The sequence below is a fragment of the Falco cherrug genome, chromosome 2 (genome assembly GCF_023634085.1).
Source record: "Falco cherrug isolate bFalChe1 chromosome 2, bFalChe1.pri, whole genome shotgun sequence".
In the NCBI taxonomy this organism is placed as follows: domain Eukaryota; kingdom Metazoa; phylum Chordata; class Aves; order Falconiformes; family Falconidae; genus Falco; species Falco cherrug.
This window is the reverse complement of record NC_073698.1, coordinates 73,049,350-73,069,704: the sequence shown is the minus strand read 5'-3', so window position 1 is coordinate 73,069,704 and position 20,355 is coordinate 73,049,350. Positions and strand designations below refer to the sequence as shown.

The following is a 20,355-nucleotide window of genomic DNA, read 5'->3' as shown; positions in this document are numbered from 1 at the left end:
GTGTAAAGTAAATTACACCAGGGTTTTTCATCGTGTTTGGGGTCCAGTAGTCTCTTTTTTATTCACCTTTGAAAGGATCTAGTAACTTTTATTCCCACAAGCACCCATAAAGCTTAAAGCTTACTCTGCTATTGTAGCTCTCACGAAGAACACCCTCACCAAAATCTAATACTTCAGAAGCAGCAGTTTACACCTAAAATCACCTTGTAAATAATCAAACAAAAGTCAAATTATAATATGACCAACTACAAGTATAATATAGCCACATAGTATCTAAGCATAGATTAATTATATCTATACAAATACCTTTATATAGATGTTCTACAGTATGTGCAAAAGACTGCCCATTTATGGAGGATGAAGCTCCAAGGACAAAATATGGTGGGCTCATCACAGAAAGGTTGAATTTTTCTCGTTAATACGTTGCAATATGGGCATGCGGTTTCTGAATCAAGGTACTTTATTTTAGAGCACTCTGGAGACTCAAAACAGGGCAGTTTTCTGTTTGGCTGGGGTTTTTGTGCTAGGAAAGTAAATAAAAAGCAACATAATTTTAAAACAGAAATGAAGCTACAGTTCCAGGCATGTATACTGACTGGATTGAAAAACTTAAGATGTTAAAAAAGCTGGGACAGACAGTAATCAAGTGTAGCATTAAATCTGTAGTTCTCAAGCATCCACACAATTTGGACATGCACTGCAGTGAATACTAATGTTTGAACCTCTACTCCCTAAAACTGCTTTTATGAATTATCCAGGACGCAAGTGAATGAAATACTGTACTTTTCTTTTAAATAACCGTGAATTTTCTTAGCCTCCTTTACAAGGATGTATAGGAACAGCCAGGAAATCAGATACTAAATCAACCCCACCTAACATCACATCTCAGACAGCATCTCATGAGCCAGAAGAATGTGCAAGAACACATCAAGTTTCCTTCTGGTTGCTAATCAGATATAAGCTTCGGATTTGGGGATTAATCCTAACAATCAATTTTTAAAATGGTATTAATTTATACAGATATTTAGAAAAATCTGTACTCGTTATCATCTGTCCAATTCCTTTTTTAATCTTGTTTAATACTCAGTCTCAACAACTTCCTGTAGCAGATGAGCTCCTCAGTCTAATTACATGATGCACGGAAAGGATATCCTTTTAATTGCTACAGATTTCCTAACTTTTGGCCTCACTCACCAGCCCCTGCTTCTACCTTTTCTGCCCATTTCTTCCATCACAAAGACAGGCTGGACTGAAGTTCTAGCTCTGCCGTTTCCAGACCACTCATACTTTACTGTTACACCTGCTCATTTACTTCCAAATGGAAAATAGCTCAGCCTTTTCACCCCAGCCTTTTCACAAGCAAGCTCTTCCTTCCAGACCACTCATACTTTACTGTTACACCTGCTCATTTACTTCCAAATGGAAAATAGCTCAGCCTTTTCACCCCAGCCTTTTCACAAGCAAGCTCTTCCATGCCCTTACGCATTTGGGTCACCGCTTGCTAAAGAGTTCAAATAGCCTGAGATGGTATCTCAAAGCAAAAAAAGATCATAAAAATAACCAGCAAGGTTGTACCTCTAACTTACATAAAAGTATTGTAAAATTTTGTTCTTTTAATCAACTAACTGAAGCAGGCTAAAAAGCAGCTCATTGAAATGCATAAGGCACATTTGCCATAGGTCTTGAGAAGCCTGTACAGATGTCCAAGTTAATTCAGAATTTTTTTTAAGGTAAGCATGTGCATAAAGGTAATGGTCTCCTATTCTATTACACACGGTACATGCGAAGCAGTATGATTTAACCACATTGCCCATTCCTTCACAGAATAAACCCAACTACTTTCAAACTGCACAAGAATCCATTTTCTGCCAGGAATCTAGCCTTGCAGGGTGCTCCTCAGGATCAAGACCTATGATTTATGTGGCAGTTAAATGCCTAAAAAAAGTTTCACATACTCAAGTAATGAAAGCAGACCATTTACTTGTAGAAGACAAGCTACACTTCACATGATAACACAGCTGTCGCTATCAGCAATGAGGGATTAAAAACTACTATTGCTACGAGATTCAAACACCTACTTGCAAAGAGAAGTAGAATACTGCCATCTTATATGGGAAGCGTTATAAAAAAGGAAAATGCTAACTTAATTCCTTTACAGTTTCAAGAGGGACAGAAGATTAAAAAAACCCCACAAAACATGTACATGCTTGAGCATCACAAAAGATCTCTCAGGCTTTTTTGTGACTCCACTAGCCTAAAAGAAAAGAAATGGTCAGTCATTCAGGATGGTCCAAGCTAATAAGTTTTCCCTGCGAAAACAATTCCAACTCTCTGCCATCATTTTCTGCTGCAGCTTCCATGGAGACAGGAAACTGCGAAGTACAGGCTTCATGCTAAGCCAGACATCCAAATGCCTCCCACCCTGCTACTCCCACACAGCCTACTGCTTAGGCCTGCGAGCCCCTCCTGTCTACGTTTAAATCCGTAAGGGGCAACACCACAAATGGCATGTGGCCAACAAAATCATACAGGTCTGAAAAACTCATGATTTATACTACTGGTGTGCCTGAAACCTTAACACAATTGACTTATTTGAAGTCAATGCTAAAGCTAACCTAATAGCAGAATTTTTTAAGTCACCGTTTCAGTAGTTTGTGATAAGATCGTAATCCAGAAAGGGAGCACCAAGAGCCACAGTCTTGCTTTTGAAATTATGTAGAGAAACATCACACTCTGCAAATGTACTGTTACAGGCTTGCCTTCTCACCTTCTTCCCCGAGAAGGATAATGGGATAATGTCCTGGTTTCAGCTGGGATGGAGTTTATTATCTTCTTAGGAGCTAGCACAGAGATGTGTTTTGGCTTTGATGTGAGACTTTTCAGTTCCTCAGGCTTGTTAGTGAAGGCTGGAGGGGCACAGGGAACTGGGAGGGGACACAGCCAGGGCAGCTGACCCGAACTAGCCAAAGAGGTGTTCCATACCATGGGATGCCATGCCTGGTATGTATACCTGGGGGGTTGGCCAGGGCGGGCAGATCATTGCTCAGGGACTGGCTGGGCACCAGTCGGCAGGTGGTGAGCAGTTGCACTGTGCACCACGTGTTTCTTTCCTCCTTTCCCTCTGGATTTTATTCTTTCCCTTCCTCTTTTCATTATAACTGTTATTGTCATCATTGTTATTGCTGTTCTTTCATTTTTATTCTATTTCAATTATTAAACTGTTCCTATTTCAACCCTCGAGTTTTACCTTCCTTTCCAGCTCTCCTCCCCATTCATCTGGGGTGAGGGGGGAGTCAGCAAGCGACTGCGTGGTACTCGATTACTAGCTAGGGTTAAAGCACAACAGATAAGCAGAGCCCAGATCCAACCCAGTAATACCCCTTCTGCATTGATGTAAACCCCAGGGGTAAATAAATCAGGCTCTGAGAACAGGCTTTGACATTTGCCCTCTAACACTGCACCCCTTTGCCCTGCAGTAACACCAGATGACCTTACTCCACTGAGGCCATCCCCACACCCACCTCAATTCTGAAGCACCTGGGAAACAATTCAAGGCAGAGCAGTCCAACTGTAGCCACTCGTCATTTTTTATGGGTGGCCACAGAGGACCAAGACCCATACAGACAAGTCCTGTGAAGCAACTGACAGATACGCTAACTTGCTCGTTGGTCACAGTACCAAGACCCAGCTTTTATTTGGAAAGAGAACCCAGGTACTTGGGTTGGCTGGAGATGATTGAGGAAGTGGAAAAAAGCCTATGTATTCATGTGCAATTTAATTGAGAAAGCTGGGCTTACTGGCATAAAAGAAAAATTAATGTATAAAGACCACGAGCAAAAATATTCTCAAACAGCTATTTATAGCTTTGACCTTTTAGATTTTCTGCATCACTAACTCAAGAAACAGCCTGCTGCCTGGCAAGCAGAGGTGAATGAAAGGAGAGCAATGCCGACTTGTTAAAGAGTCCTTGCTAAAGGGATGCTGTCAGCCTGAAATTTTAAATTTCTATCTAACAGATATTAGACAACTATTACTACAAAAACCTTGTGGAATTACAACACGATTTTTGGAAGCGTGTGCAGTGGGGTCTCTTTTCAGTCTTCGCTTTACACTCTTGTCACCACTTGGTGCATAAATAATCAATTTCAATGCTCTGCTGACAACAGCATTTCATGTAATACACTCTCTGGCATATGCTTTCCAAGGGTGAGAAGGAGTGCTTGCTTCTAGCAGAAGGAAAGGAAAAACCGGAGGGACAGCCAAGAGCCTTACATACAAGCAGTAGTAAGCATTACTGCCACCTTTCCTTCCATTCCCCTTCTGTCCTGGTTTCAGCTGGGATGGAGTTAACTTTCTTCTTAGTAGCTAGCACAGTGCTGGGTTTTGGCTTTGATGCAAGAACAATGTTGATAACACACTGATGGTTTTAGTTGTTGCTGGGTAATGTTTATACTAAATCAAGGACTTTTCGGTTTCTCAGACTCTGCCAGCCAGAGGGCTGGAGGGGCACAAGAGACTGGGAGGGGACACAGCCAGGACAGCTGACCTGAACCAGCCAAAGAGATACCCACACCATGGGACGTCATGCTTGGTGTATAAACCTGGCAGGTTAGCTGGGGCAGGGGGGTTGTTGCTCTGGGACTGGCTGGGCATCGGTCAGCGGGTGGTGAGCAGTTGTGCTGTGCACCACTTGTTTTCCTTTCTCCCTTTTCCTTTGGATTTTATCCTTTTCCCCACCTTTCCATTATAATTGTTATAATTATTATTATTGTTGTTGTTCTTACCTTTTTATTCTGTTTAAATTATTAAATTGTTCTTATCTCAACCATTAAGTTTTACATTCCTTTCCGATTCTCTTCCCCACCCCTCTGGGTGGGAGGGAGTGAGCAAGTGGCTGCGTGGTGCTTGGTTGCCAGCTGGGGTTAAACCACAACACTTTTTCCCAGGGGACTTTATTTTTTTGTCAGTTGTTTTAAATATTATACTTGGTACACTCCTGCAGAAGAGGACGTATTCTAAGGTCTGAGATTTCTTTCTTTCTTCCCTACCCCTTCCTTTTTCTTTCTTTCTAGGAGGGTGATCTTAAAGGAAGGATGACAAAAAGATGCCAGTATTACTGTAAGGATGATGCTATGAAACACAGTGTTAATTCCAAGTGTATATTCCGGATTTTGTTCCTCAAAGTTTTATATTTCCAAGTATTAAAGGGCTCAAGATTTTGTCTTGGAACAGGTAGAAAGCAGCAAAGAAGATCTCAAGAAGAAGAACCGAAAATACTGCTCATTTTAATTCCTAGAAATTACCAAACAGAACACTTGCATGCTATATACATGGACCACATCTTCATAATTATTGTTAATAATGTAAACATGCACATAAAGACAGCAAATGCAAAGCAAAGAGTAATATGACAATCCATAAGAGGAAGAGATACAAGAAAGCTGGATGGTGGGCAGAAAGAAAAAGAATGGATTGGTAAGACACTAGCACTGAAGTGTATTTAAAACAGCAACAAGACTGACAGCATATGTGTTTCAGTTCCCATTTTCCCAGATAGGCTAGTAACAAAGCTAATGCATAGGCAAACTTGAGCAACAATTACAAGACCTTAGTAGCTGCAAGCTGTTTTAAGATTGAAATTCTTATAGAACCGTAATCCTCAGACGAACATTTTAAAGGTAAAAAGCATAGTAGGCTTTTCTTAACCTTTTTGGTGGCTGTAAATAAAACACTGTGTAGCTAGTTCTGGCCAATTTTGCTTTTATTGAAACACTCATGGCAAAATTCTCTTTTAGAAATGCATCAGTGAGTTTTCTTCAATTAACTTGTGATAAAAATTAAGCTTCCAAAGAAAGAACACGTTCTGTAACATTTACCTTGTTCTTACCAAACCAAACTCATCTAGTTAGCAGCATTTAGAAAAGAAGCATGAAGTATGTTTGCCAAACAGCTTTTGCTATATGAGCACAATCTATATAGTTTATGCAATCTCTCACAGTAGTATCTAAGCAGGTAAAAAACTGCTGGTATAGTACACAAAATTGCTTCTGGGACATTACTCACAGCTTTAAATTCTAGAAATGCAAAGTCAGTTTTGTCAGCCTTTCAGTAACCTCGGGCATCAACAGCCATACTACACGCTAAAGGACTCATTCAGAGGGAATGTGATAGCAAGCAAGCGGAATTAGCCACAAGATACATTTCTCCCATTTGCAGTTATTATTTAACTTCAGCCCTTAAGAAAGAAAACATCAGATCTGGAGAAGGCAGCCAACAAATCCTCCCCAAATAGGGCTACCAGTGGAATAGCTGATAGGATGGATTTGATCACTAGATTGTGCATAAATGCCATTATCTCAATTGGTGAAATACAGAACCAGTGACAGTGGCGATAGGTGGAGAGGTCCTAACATCCTAGGGGATGGCAAAGTAAAAAAGCTTTACTGAAGGTAAGAAGCCAAGAGTGACAAACCGGCAGAAGATGAGTAAGCACTATTTATACATACTCTGCCCACTTAAGTGTCCCACTGGTTTATCCTAATGCAGAAAGGAAGTATCTTTCCCAGACACATACACACGAACCACTTCTTTCTGTGGCACACGCTCATATGGTAAGGCCATCCCAGCTTTTCAATTTCAAAATGAGACTAAATTTCAGGGGAAGAAAGATCTACATGTTACTGTCTGCAAATGCCAGAAGTCATTTTGGGACATCAAACACCAGAGCTCCTGTAATACTTGCACACTGGGGAAAACACAGTTTCACAGAGAATTTGACAGGTGACAAAAGGACTCACTGGCACTAGTTCAAAGCTCATGATTTCAAGGCTTAAAAACATAAAAACTATGTAACAAAAAACCTACCAATGACCAATCTTTAACCCTGATTCTTACCTCAGCAGGTTTCTTTTGTTCATTTGCTGGTGTTTTTGACTTGCTCCTGTATTTAGAACAAGAAGAAAAGGAAGTGGAAGGACCTGTTTAAAAAAAAAAAAAAAAAAGGAAAGAAAAAAAAAAGAGAGAGAGAGATAAAAAGGACCATTCTAGCCCATTTCAGTTATTTTAATATTTCAGTAAAACACAAGGCACTCCAGTCTCCTGAATTATCGTAATTTTTGACAAGATGTGGGCAGAAAACTCCTAGGCAGCCTGTAGGCTTGAGTACAGCTCCTCCTGTTCCACTCATTCTTTGTAAAACCACAGCACACTGAGTTTATGGGTACATTCTACTCTGCCCAGTACAAGCATGAGCAAACAGAAACAAGCAGGCAGACCACTTTCCTTCATTTCCTTTCTAACAAAGTGGAAAGAGGAGCAAACTCAAGGACAGAGTTTGCAAGTGCTAAAAAATACCAAACAAAAAAGCAATGATACTAAGGCATGCTGATGAGAGATGCAAAAAAACCCTGTCGTGTGATGTCTAGACATTTCTGGGCAAAATGTTATTTCAGTACAGGGTACGTTGATGACTTACAACGAATATGAGAATTAATCATCATTATGTACAGAATTACTAGATAGCTACAGGTTTACAAGAAACAAAACAAGACCCTGCCATACAGGGTGTGGTTTTTTTGCAGATAAAAAGGGAAGATGCAACCTCAGGCAGATTGTGTGCCAAGGAACATTTACAATGTAACTATTAAATTGTATAACAGACTAAAGTGGAATAGATCACGAACCAGTATAAGATAACATAACAATCAATATACCGGTTATAACTTTACCTTATCTATAACTCTAACATATCAATGCTCAAATAAGCTTGCCACCACCAATAATTTCAAAGTTGAAGCTCTGCACAACAAGAGACAACACAACTCCTTTTAAAAAAAAAATAATTACAAAATAGGACCCTGGACAGCAAAACTTATATGTAATTACAGATTTCTTTTTCCCAACTCTGAAACGGAAAGGCATACGAGTTTCTCTTTGAATTCTACGTAGACTCAAAACTCCTCCCAGGTTTACAGGATCCTTCACCTCCTTTTCCTCCTGTAACAGGATTCAGAATACCAAAGACCACAGAGCGGGGGAAAAAAAAAAAAAAAAGGAAAAGAAAAATCAAGCAAGAAACATTTTTTTTTGTAATGATAAGAGGTGAAACAGTTTGCCCTCAAACCACAGAAGGAAACCACAAGGGGGTGATAGACCGAAATAAAACTAGTAGGTATTACTTACTCTCATTGTCTGAACTGTCACTGGTGCTTAGATGCCTGTGGCGTTTCATCCTGACGCATCCTAAAGAGAAAAAAAAAGTTGATGGCAACCATTCTACCAGAAAATCACCTGCTGCTGGCTGACGCCAAGCTCTTTGCACTAGAGGCGAAGCTCCTCTGAAGAGCTTTCAGGCACAGAAATAAACCCAGTTCAGCCACTATGTTTTATTTCTACAAGTAACTATTAGACCACAGTATTATTTATGAAACCGAGCACCCTCAAAACCAGCATGCCTCTGCCGGGCAGAGCTTGCTTTACATTTTGCAGAGAGGAGTGCAACCTGCTAGCTGATTCCCAGCAGGGCGCTCTGCTCTCAGAGGAGACTCAATGTCCCATCTGTTCAGCCAGAGAAAGAGTTGCCATGGTGGCAGTCGCTAGCTGAGAGACGGGTGGAGGCCAGGAAATAAGGTGGATACACAGCAAGGCAAGGATTTAGAAACCCAACTTACCTTAAAAAAGCGGGGTGGGGGTGGGGGGTGCCAAAAAAGCCAAAGGCATCCATTGAAAACAAAAACCAGATTTTAGATAGGGACAATCACAGAAAACGGTGACTGATGCCATTTAATTTAAATCATCTGATCATTCCTTAGTTTCACAAGAAGTGTGGTTTTCAGAAGTTTGAGAAGTGATCATGGGTATTGCTGAGAAATTCTTCCATGGTGTGGCACCAGTTCCATTAAAAATAAAGGTATAGAGCTTTCTGAAATCAATTTTTGAACATGTAACACACACAGAGAACAGGGAAGAAGAAAATTCTGCACCTCAATGTAAGATCAAAATAGTGATCAGCTATATACGCTATGTGCCAACAGGAATACATAAACATTCTCCTAAGTCCTGTCATTCTATAATACTCAATGTTACATTTGTTAAATAAGAACCAATACATTTACAATTAATAATAGTAAATGAAAATCACTCTGATCTTTTTAATGGATTGAATGAGCAAATCGTTAGAGAAAAGAAGTGAAAAACAATTCTGCAAGAATAGACAACTTTTTGGGGGGAGTGGTAGTGGTGTGTGTTTTGTTTTGTTAAAGCAGTAGATAGGATGAAGTAGGTTACAGAAAGCTGAACCTGAAATGCCTGCAGTATTAGAAATGCCAGCTTGGCCACACCTGAAACATAAGCAGCTTCATTTCTTAAGCAAACCCACATACCATTGGGAAAAAAAAAAAAAAAAAAAGGCAACAGAGCTGAACAGTCCATCTGATAAACCCTCCACATTAGTTACTGTACAACGGGTCTTGAGATTATCCAAAGACCATAGGATAAACAAGATTTCCAGATAAGACAAGTCTGCCTGAAGGCTTGAAGAGATTGCAATTGAGTTGTTTGCAGCACAAATGTTTAATTTACTGGAAATTTTAAGCAGCCTTTATATTTAAGAGAGTGAGTTTACTGAATCAAAATGCAATGATCACTCAAAGTTTAAAACAATCCTTCTGACCTATCTGTTACAAGAAGACATTGCCCATGCTCACGGAAGTTGAAACAGGAAGCAATGCCTGCAGTTTTTGATACGCAGATACAGAATTTACAAGCCAGGTATTTAACCTGGGGGGAGGACAGACAGACACAGTGGTCAACAGGATGGGACATCAAAAGGTATCATTCGTTATCACTTAAGCAAGCTATAAACTCCAGTTATGTAACAATTACTTTCATATTAATTCACCTTCTTACAGCTCAAGCAACCTTGGGGGAGGCAAGGCAGCCACGCTATATACAAAGACCAGTGTCCAACAGAAGAGCAACATCAAAACCAAAACAGCCAAAACACCACGAGACTTCTCTTCCACCTAGCAACATAAGGTAGCTTGTTCAGGCACTGTTCTGATGAAGAAACTTCCATGAATCTCTTAGGCAAAAGCTGTTCGACAAGCAGAAGGCACTTGGGCCTGAAGGGCTTGTCTTTGTGCATGTTTGGGGGGCACCAGACTTGAAGTTAACTGCTGTGTAGTGAGGGGAGGACTAAAAGACTTTCATCTTGCAAACTCATGAAATTTAAAAGGCATTAACTTTAATCAAGAGCAAATAAAATGGTACTGCCTATTCGAGAGCTTGCACTCCAGCAGCCAAACCCAGCCCCCCAGAGCATACAACCCTCCCTAAAAAGGAGCAGGTTCTGCCCCTGGCAACAGCTTCTCTGCTGGCAGTCTTCAGTTCCAAACAACCCAGGCTTATGGACCACTGGGCATGTTACAGGAGTTTGGGAGATGATGAAAAGATGCATCTAGGTATGCCGAGTAGTATTCCTTGCTTTCATGTCTTAGCAAGAAATGCAAGTGCTTGCTGCTTGCTTTGTTTTTATGTTCAGATGAATTTTTGAGCAGTTGTTAAAAGGTGCTGAAAGCTTATGGCAGGCAATTCTCATCGCTTACAGTCTATATAAACATGCAGCAATAAAACCTTTCCACTCTGTACTAAAGACAGAAGAGCACAACATGAGCATTCAATTAAAGCAGGGTCAAACACGAGGTTGAGAGACACAACTGCAGGAGAGAACACCCAGGAAGCCTGGACTTCTGCCTGGGCGACTAGGAAAGCAGAGAGGAGATGGCTACTTCAAAGTCAGCTTACACAGGAAGGGCAAGCGTAACAAGAACTTCGGAACCAAAGGCACATCTCTGCCAACAACTACTTAGGCAGAAAAAACCCCAAACAAACCAAAACTAAACAAAATTAAAAAGTTGTATTTGAGAACTGGATTTGCAGCAGCTCAGGCAAGAGATTTACACCTCCATCACAGCAGACAGAAACAGAAAAAGCAGTCACTCAGAGTAAAAGCCCCAAACAGTAATAACAGTGGATTCCTGCCTGATTTTTTGCAGTAGTATTAACCACAACAGTGAGTTAGAGCCCACAGAGCTACAACAAATCACAGGTGTGCTGCGTTCAGTAAGACAGGTTATTAAAGTTACCAACATGCTATGAGTTCAATGTATGCCCCCACGTGATGCAGGAGTAACAGCCTCAGCATCATTCGCCAGGACCACCTCTCAAGGGGGTTTCACTTTTGTTTTTAATAGGAGACTCCTTTGCTATGTCCTTGTGTACACTGGGACTGCCACAAAACTTCCAGATCACTTCTACCCCAAAGCAGAAGGCTCATCAGAAAGGCTCACTAAAGGATGTTTCCACTCCCTAGCTATTACAGAGGGAGCCCAAAATAACACCCGTTTTGTGGTAAAGCTCCCATCTCACTCCTTCACCTGCCTTTGCAGGATGTGGAAGAATCAGCAGCTGTTCAGCTCAGAAAAGACAGGAGTTGCAAAGCCAGACCCCACAGTACAGAAACAGATATCAACCTTTCTGAACTTCCGTCCAATTCTCCCAAAGCAGCCCACCAAGCCTTCAGTTTGTCCCTCAGCTTCACACGACAATAACTGGGTGATACGCTCCAGAGCAAGGCTGCAAACAACCCTGTGCCTCAATTCCTGCTTCTTCCATCATTTTAACGTTTTAGCACTTGCAAAGCACTGTGAAGGAGTTAAAAAAATAAATATATGAACACACACACATATATCCCTAAGAGGGCTAAACGTAGAAAGGACAATCTATACATATCAAAAACCCAAATTAAACAAGCATAATCAAAAATCCCACAAAAATGTGTACAGTCTCTCATATATCCTAGCTTTTCCCCTTTTTGAACTTCACCTCTGAGAACTATGATGACAATAAAGCCTAGAATGAAGGACCACAATTAATTTTTTTCAATGTGTGCAAGACAGTCAAAAAGCAAGAAATAAAGTAATGAGATTGACAGTGCCCATTTCCTACTTCAGAGTATCAGTGATAATGAACGGTATGTGACAACACTAGAAGAGAATCAAGTAAACAGTATTATTTTTACACACAAAATGACATATCTAGTAAATTTTTGTAACAGTTAAGAAATACTTTTTTCCACAGAACAGTTCAAAAAGAGATTTAAAATACAGCCTCATATAGACGGTACTTATAAAGAAAAAAAGAGCCATCAGGAACATAATGGAAATGGGACAGTGAGCAGCTAGAACCATCAGCCTCCTTTCACCTCTGTTATCCTCACCCAGGCATTTTGCAAATGTGCATGTTGAACTTTTTGTTTGAATTCTGAGAATTAAGAAAATGCTTAAGTTTTAGCATTTCAACTTTCTAGCAGTTCCAATGTACAAGCTAAGAAAAACAAGGAGTGTAAAGCAACTCAACACTAAAATGTTGCAGAGCAGAAGAGGTATGTAGCCTCATGCCCTCAAAAAGCCCCAAGAAAATCCTTACTTCCCAGTCACTGAGTAATGATTCTCACTACCTTAAAAAGTAAGTAAGTAGGCATGCTTTCTTTGTGGGTTCAAAATGTGCTCAAGCCTTATGGTCAAGCACGGATGACCTTAAAAATTATCATTAAAAATAAGAACATAACATGTCTTGATCTGAAGCTTTTTTTGCCCTCTTTTTTAAAAAAAAAAAATCCACAGAAGGACTAACAGCTGATCAATCACTTGTATGACAACATATACTAATTCCAAAGATGCTCACCTTCAGGGATCTTATAAATGAAAATTAAAATACAGAAACGACACTAAGAAATCACCATGTTGCAAGCAAAAAGATACTCAACTCTCCAGGCAATTATTGCAATGGAACATATCCTGGCATCATTTTTAATATCAATTACCAGAGCAGCTCCTAAAGTTGAACTGTATTCCACACCTGTTGCATTTCTGACTTGACACAACCATAGTTGTGTGCACATCCCTGACCTGCTCACAACAGCTTAAGACAAGAACCACAACGTAAAAAAGGAGGGGGGGGGTGTGTGGAAATTGGCTTCATTCCCTGCTGTCACCTAACTACACAAACGCAGGCCAAGATGCCCTGAACCCTCCAGGTGTTCAACCAAAAATAACCCCAGGAAACACAGTCTCCTCGAAACAGTCTCCTCAGCCACAGGCAGCAGCGTCATGCTGCCAGCACTTCCCTGGCTTCCAACAGGCTGCTGTCTATATTGGGAATTTTGCCCTAGAGCCAAAACCAATGCTGGATCCAACAGATCACTGCACTTTCAAGGAAAGCCAGAAAAAGCCACCCTGCGTTCACCTGGCTGAAATTAAACATAGATCCCAAGGTAAGAGTAATCAAGATACCAGCCAGCATGTGCAAGAATCTGAATAAAAAAGTAACACTGATATTTCCAAAAATCTAGCGGAGATGTTCAGTAATTAATGATTTCTAAATTATGGTTGTTCCCTTTTGCTTATTCACAAATACCTGCACTGCTGAAGTGAAGAAGAAACAGCCACTTGCCTCTACCACCATTCTTTCATCTCTCTGAGGAAAAAAAATCAATGTTGCGCTGACTTAAGAGACTTCCTATTTCTGAAAAGCTAGTTAACATGCATTACTCAAAAAAATCAGTCAAGCAGCATATGTAAACAGCACACAGTTAACAAAATTTCAGAGCTTTATTCAAAGCAAAACTCCATTTCAAATACCTGCAGAAACAGCAGCAACAAACATTTTTCCCGTTTCAGTTTGTGTCCAACTAAACAACTAAATTTACCAAATTAACTATTAAGTCTACCCTATTGTTCTGACACATTTCTCAGCATAGTTCATCAGTAATAAGAGTTAGCAGAAAGAAGGATGAGGTATCTCATGGAGTCTGAATTCACACAGCATATTAGGCAAGACATCAGTGACAAGCGTACAAAATGAATCCTTAGATCCAGCCAAGATTTCTGAACAAAACAGCATCTCTAAGGAGTAGCAGTCCTTCCTTCCTGGCTTCAGTTTGTTGCAGAGAAAGGTTAAACATACCCATACGCTACTCAGTACCTGTTAAGACCTATATACAGAAGAAAAATGCAATCAAGAAATTCAAGGAACTGTAATGCAAATATATCCTAGACCTGTGAGATTTTATTTCTTCATGTTTTAAAATAGACTGACAAAAATGGAATTGGCCACAGCACTAAGGAAACTTTCAAGTGGGACAAAAAATAACCTACTTTCTTAATCTTATTAAAAACTGCTTCTATGTATGAAAACCAAACAACAAGCTACATGCAATCTCAGATTAAAATTCTGTATTTACATTTTTACAATATGGCTTGTCTGGGTGGGGGGGGGGGGGGGGGAAGGCAAAAAAAAAAGGCAGAGGCAGTAAGTAGAAATTTCCAAGTCTCCAAAATGTGGTTTATGTAACTGTTAAATTTAGATTAGGAAGCAAATTATCTTGAAAGGTCTCCAGGAAATGTAGTACAGTGAAACCATTTAAATAGGTCAAATTTCATAGTCAACTGCCAGGGAAATTACGAAATATGAGTAGAGTTAATACAACCTTTCAAATAACTAGAGAAAGAGAGATCACTTGTGTTTGGGTTTATTATTATTATTTTTTAATATCATATCCAATCTCACAAAAAGGCTATATAAACTGGAAAAAACACCCACTTGGAACTTGCACTGAAAAGGTTTGAAAGGTTAAACAATTCACAGAAAAGGAAGTTCAGCAAAAAAACCTTAAGGTTGTTTCTTTATTTCACTGTAACCAGATGTTTTTTTTTTTAATTAGTAATATACCCCTACTCTACTTAAGAACCCTGTAACAGTGACCACATCTAGCCTATCCTCCCCTCACCCCAAAATAAAACCTTGAATTATTTTCTGTACTGGGCCTACCACAAAATAAAACTTTTCTTGCCACTACTTCATTCTAAGTCTTGGTTAACAAAATAATCTGTAATTCAATAAAGGAGGAATGTGCCAGTTTTTAGAAGCAGCACTACCAGCAACAGCAGATTCCTCTGTCATTAGGTATATAATTTCAGCAGGTAAGGAACAGCATGTTACAGAAATCTGGCTAAGAACATGGGTCTGTATGAAGTGCAAAAGCAACTAGACATAGTCTGGAGCCCTGTTTTCCTTATACATTACCTTTTTATATAAGGCAAGTTGGCAGCTGCCACAAGGATACCGTGAGTTTAAAAATAAGGGCGGGGCGGAGGGGGGGGGGGGAAGTCCAAAATATAATCTTCCACAGCATGACTTATCCCCTGAAATAGTTAAATTCTGGACTGAAGATAGCTGATAGATCATAAAACTAGGATGAAGAACCCCCAAATATAATTGCTCCCCTGCATACATTTGTGGATTATAGGCCAAAAGGGAACCCTGACATCCTTTCATGTGCCCTTCTACGATGATGATTCATCATTTGGTCTAGTGCAAAGCACTTAAATGCCCATCATTTTGCTTTGCAAGTACAGAAAGAGGGTAAGTGATACTACTTCACATTTATAACATGCTTTGATGACACAGTAAAACACTGCACACCCCCAAGTACAACTGCCTTTCCTACCTTGAAAACAGAAGTACAACTTTTAATTTCCAGTGCTGCATCCGTGTGTTGACCCACCGCGAGTGCAGGAGGATGGCATGACAGATTTCTACTACTGGCCTTCAGCTAAATCGCTTCATATCAAGCAGCTTGTTAAAAATCAGAAATCCTTCTCAGAAAAGCAAGTCACCAGCAACATGCACAGCGTCACCATTACCTCAACAGAAACTTTCCAAGAGGCTAGAACGAAATTAAATCGCGCTCTCTTCCCTGTGCTTCCTCAACACCCAGCAGTGACTGAGCAGCCCGATTTTTCTCTCTGAAGCAAGCTGCACACGTTGGGCCTGTACACAGAGCAGCCAGGTGGCCAGGCTGACATGGAAATATTTCTGCCCATTAAACGCTGCAGCTTTAGCATTAGCATCCTAAAGACGATAACGATCTGGGCAGAATCAATTTAAAAAAATAAACAACGTCAGACTGTCATTAATTCAAGCAAATACACCAATACGTACATGTTTCTGCTCCTCTCTTGTTTCTGTCCTTGTAATTACTTTCTGCTCCTGAGCACAACACTGTTTTTACACCAGTTGTTTACTAACAGAACTACTGTTTTCTTAAAACAGCAGCAGAGATTTGGACACACACAAAAAAATATTTCCTTCAAAATACCATACTGAGTTTGAACAAAATTGTGCTTTTAAAATAGAATTAAAAAAGCACTTTCCTGAAACCACAACCAGCCCAGTGCTGCTCGGCACTGCTGTGCCCAACCACCTGAGGTACGTCTGCCCAGTGCAGCCTGGTGAACACTCCTCACCCACCTCCCGCCATCACTCCCAGTCAGGGGAAATGCCAAAATGAGCCACGGCCCTCACGAGAGGGAACCATGGCCCTCAGCAGCGTACCATGCTTGGTATTGCTGCCGGCAGGTGGCTGAGGGGGTACAACACCCCACCAGTGCTCCTGTTCTGCCTGCCCCAGCCAGGCCTGCCTCATGGCTGGGGTGCCCTCCCTGAGGGAGCGACAAAGCCCCCAGTGGGATGAAACAAGGAAGAAGTTCCCAGCAGGAAAGCGACAGCGGTGGTAAACACACAGGCAACCTGAGAGGAAGAAGTTCCCAGCAGGAAAGCAACAGCGGTATTAAACACACAGGCAACCTGCAGAGTACCATCATCCCGGCGCCCCCCCCGCGCCCCCCCAAACCGCAGGTCAGTGCTGGAGGCTGAGGTGGCTGCCAGGGCAGGCAGGCCCTCAGGGCACAGAGGAGCACCATGTTGCCAGAGGGAAGCCATCACAGCTCTCGCTTCCTCAGGCCACAGTCACACAAACAAACTACCTCTTGCGTTAGGCTGTGGGAAACTCTACGGTAGCTAATTGATCCCTGAAGGAAACTCCCAGCAGGCAGGGGTTAGCTCACATACAGACCTCTAACCAGGCAAGTGCACCAAGCGTCATGGAGAAGTGCCTGGGGAGTTTGTCTGCACCAAAGAGGCCTCAGCAGGGGCAGTGCAGTTACTGGCTGTTATGTCGTCTGTTTCACAAGACTCTCTCAGAAGAAAACTCATACCTGACATTAACACCGAGACATCTAGTAACCAGGGAGCAAAAGAAGAAAGAAAACCCCACAAGCCCACGTGTACTTACTCAACAAAGATGAAGCTAAGGACAACGTCTGCTTTGATGAAAGACTGCCGTGGAGGTACTGCTACTAAAAATGGACCAGTATCCGGTCATCACACCCAGTGCTAAGATGGGTAAACAAAGAGCTGGCTGCCCAGGAGCTCCCTGTGCCCAGGGGGTTTGACACCCGAAGAGGGCCACATGCACTGCATCTGCAAGGAGACTGCAGTCACAAGCGCGCCAAGAAACAGGAGCAGCATGCACATGCTTCACCAATATGACTGAGCAGAAAAACCTCAGAGAGCATTTAGCTGGGCTTTCTATTTTAAGAACTGGTATGATTCACGTTACCTTGGCTGTAAGTGTTTTGCAGTCTTTACTGTATCTACCCTCACGATAAGCTCATGTTAAGCAAGCACTGAAAGCCCTGACATTTCAGAGCAGTGGCGCAGAGCAGCCATACATCACACAGGGAGCCCCCGGCAAAGCAGGCAGCTGCATCCAGGTCTCCCAAGCACATATCCCACGACCTTGCCACTCGCTGCCCTTCCTGCAGATGCACACATGGAGTCAAACAGAAGAAAAAATCCCTGTGATGCACTATGTCACTAAGTATTGTCCTGCTGTCATACAGTGATGAAATTGCACTGCACCAAGCGGGGGGTGGTATAAAACAAACAACCCCCCCCCCCCCAAAATCCCCCAACACAGAAGCATCACTACTTAATTGAAAATTAGACAATAATCAGTATTACAGTAGTTCAAGTGAAGCTGCCACTTTGCCCTATCTCGCCTGGTGCTGCCAGCAGTTGCCTGCTTTTATCTTCTCTGCTCTCCAGCTGTACCAACGCATACAATCATGACAAAACACAGGTAAGGACCTCGTATCACAGCTAGGAATGCAGGCAGGAAATACTATCAAAGAACGAAGGATCTAGAAACGCATGTACTACTTGGATTACGAAAAACAACTTTTCTTGATAAGATAGGCAAAATTTCTCATATCCTGCAAGACACTTGCTTAAAATAATCAGTTAATTTGTTGGTACTTGCTAATAAACAAAGTAGGTTTCCCTGTTCTTGTTTTGTGTTTCCTAAATCGTAAATAATAAAAGACTTAACAGCAGCAGCCTGCATTAAATATTTTACCTGTTTTGACTCATTTATTTCTTGCTTGTAATGCTTCGAAGAGGCTAACTGCTTTGCTGCAACATTCTGCATCACTAACAAAACCTGAAGGACTGCAAAAAGCAGAAAACATCAAGTTATGTCTTTATATTCTACTCAAAGGATAAGAAAAAAGCAGAACACAAATATTTTCCTATAGGAAATATTAAACTGATAATTTCTTTCCTCATGTGACAAGAAATGTTTTTCATTTACAAGGTGAAAATAAACCACCTGGATGCTAAAGTTTTCCTCAAGTAAAAAAAGGGTACTGAGGGGACCATTGGATAGGAACAATTAAAGGGAATGTACTGTCACAGCCAGAACTCAAAATAATATTTGGAATATTCCAAATCATTGGTTGCATACTGACATCCCACTATATTTTCTAGCATTTCACACATGACACATTTATATGAGGTTGCACTATTATTTTAGTTCTCCATGTCAAAAATTCAAAACATGAAAATTTTCTAGTCAAGTTGTTAAAGCACTTTTTTAGTTTAAAAAACTTTTTAAAAAGACAAATTTGTCTTAACTAATGAATTTTAATTAATTTTAATGGCTAGTCAATTAATTTAATGTTATGTGCTACAATCTGTAATATACAATACACCAAAGATACTGAGGGGTCTTTTAGTCAGACAGATATAGAGTAGATTTATAAAAACAAATACCACTCCAGATTTCTCTAAATCACCTCCATCCAGGTGCAAGAAGACACTGTGAAAAAGATAGTGTGACCCACTGATGTTTGTCCATGTTTATGTACAGACCAGAGGCAGAAAGAAAAAAATACTATCTTTTCCTGTTACAACACAAGGTGCAGCAATGACAAAATAAATAGCAAACTTGCCCACTGTGGCTGACACCGCCCTAGAAAGGAGAACCAAAGACTGACTGTACTTGGCCAAGGTTTCTAAAATACCACATCTTGTTTGAGGAAGCAATCAAGAAATGCATCCTAAAGACCACATAAGGTTCAATTTCTCATCAAACAGCCAACATCCAACTTGAAGTCAAAGTACTTCTATATTTTTTGAATAAGGGGACACACTGATAAGGACTGACCACTAACGCTCCTCTAAACTCCTCTTTCCTCTTCCTTCCCATTGACTAAACAAACAAGATTAAAATGAGTAAGAGTAGACTACCACCCTTTCATTGTTCCTAATGGAAAGCACAGCCTACTCGAGCTAAAGCTAAGTGGATGGAGGTCAGTTTTCTCGGCACAGGAAAAGAGGTGCCAGCTCACAGGGTGGATCACAATCAGCACTGGCACTAAAATAGGTGGGGTCAGAAAATACAGGAAAATATCCTTCCCACCCTATGAGGATAAGGAACTATCACAGCTGACCTTCCAAAGCTGCAAGGGGATGAGATAATGAATCTAACTCCAAAGCAAGTCCCTCTGTCCACTCTCCTCTCCTGTACTGGGAGGAATGGAAATGCCTAGAAACAACGGCAGTAGGAGGTATTTCACCCGGTCTATTCATAGCTAAGAGCCCCCAACATGCTGCAGCTGCTGCATCTGAATCCCATGCTATCAAAACCAGTAATAAAATTTCTGCTGAGAAATAGGGAGAGAAAACAAGGTTACAACTAAAAGTGCAACTATAGAATTGAACGAATCAAACAAAACCACCTTTACAGCACAGTTGCTCCGTGACACAACACGAAACCTGCGCAGTCAGTATGTTTTGTACATGGAATTCCAGTTGGTCAGTGAGGTTTTCAGAAACCTGTAAAGAAGTCTCCTTCTCAACAGTCTCTTACCCTGTGCAGCTGCTATCAGGGGCTCTGCAACTGAAAGAAGGCACAAGCGCTTGGGCCGCAACAGAATAAAGCCACGCAAGTGACTTCTTCCACCATCCACCTCCCCAGCTCCACAACAGCAAAAGTGACCCATTGTTTACACTGAAGCTGTAACCCAGGAGCAGCTCAGGCACGGTCCATCTGCTCCCTCGGACACCCTTGCCAGGGAGGCTGAGCGCTGCTGCCTACCCCAACACCAACTA

At 41.2% G+C, this 20,355-nt stretch overlaps 1 protein-coding gene across 5 annotated transcripts in view; it reads right to left on the bottom strand.

Annotated features, from left to right (window-relative positions):
• The window catches only part of JADE3 (jade family PHD finger 3), a 68,536-nt gene that overhangs the window by 26,906 nt on the left and 21,275 nt on the right, over positions 1-20,355 (bottom strand). For all 5 annotated transcript variants that reach the window (XM_055701964.1, XM_055701966.1, XM_055701967.1 and 2 more), the window contains 2 exons: positions 8,182-8,241; positions 6,895-6,977 (listed from right to left, as the gene is read on the bottom strand). In XM_055701964.1, the coding sequence (XP_055557939.1) occupies positions 6,895-6,977; positions 8,182-8,230 (132 nt within the window). In that variant the 5' untranslated portion in view covers positions 8,231-8,241. The remainder of the gene's footprint in view (positions 1-6,894; positions 6,978-8,181; positions 8,242-20,355) is intronic.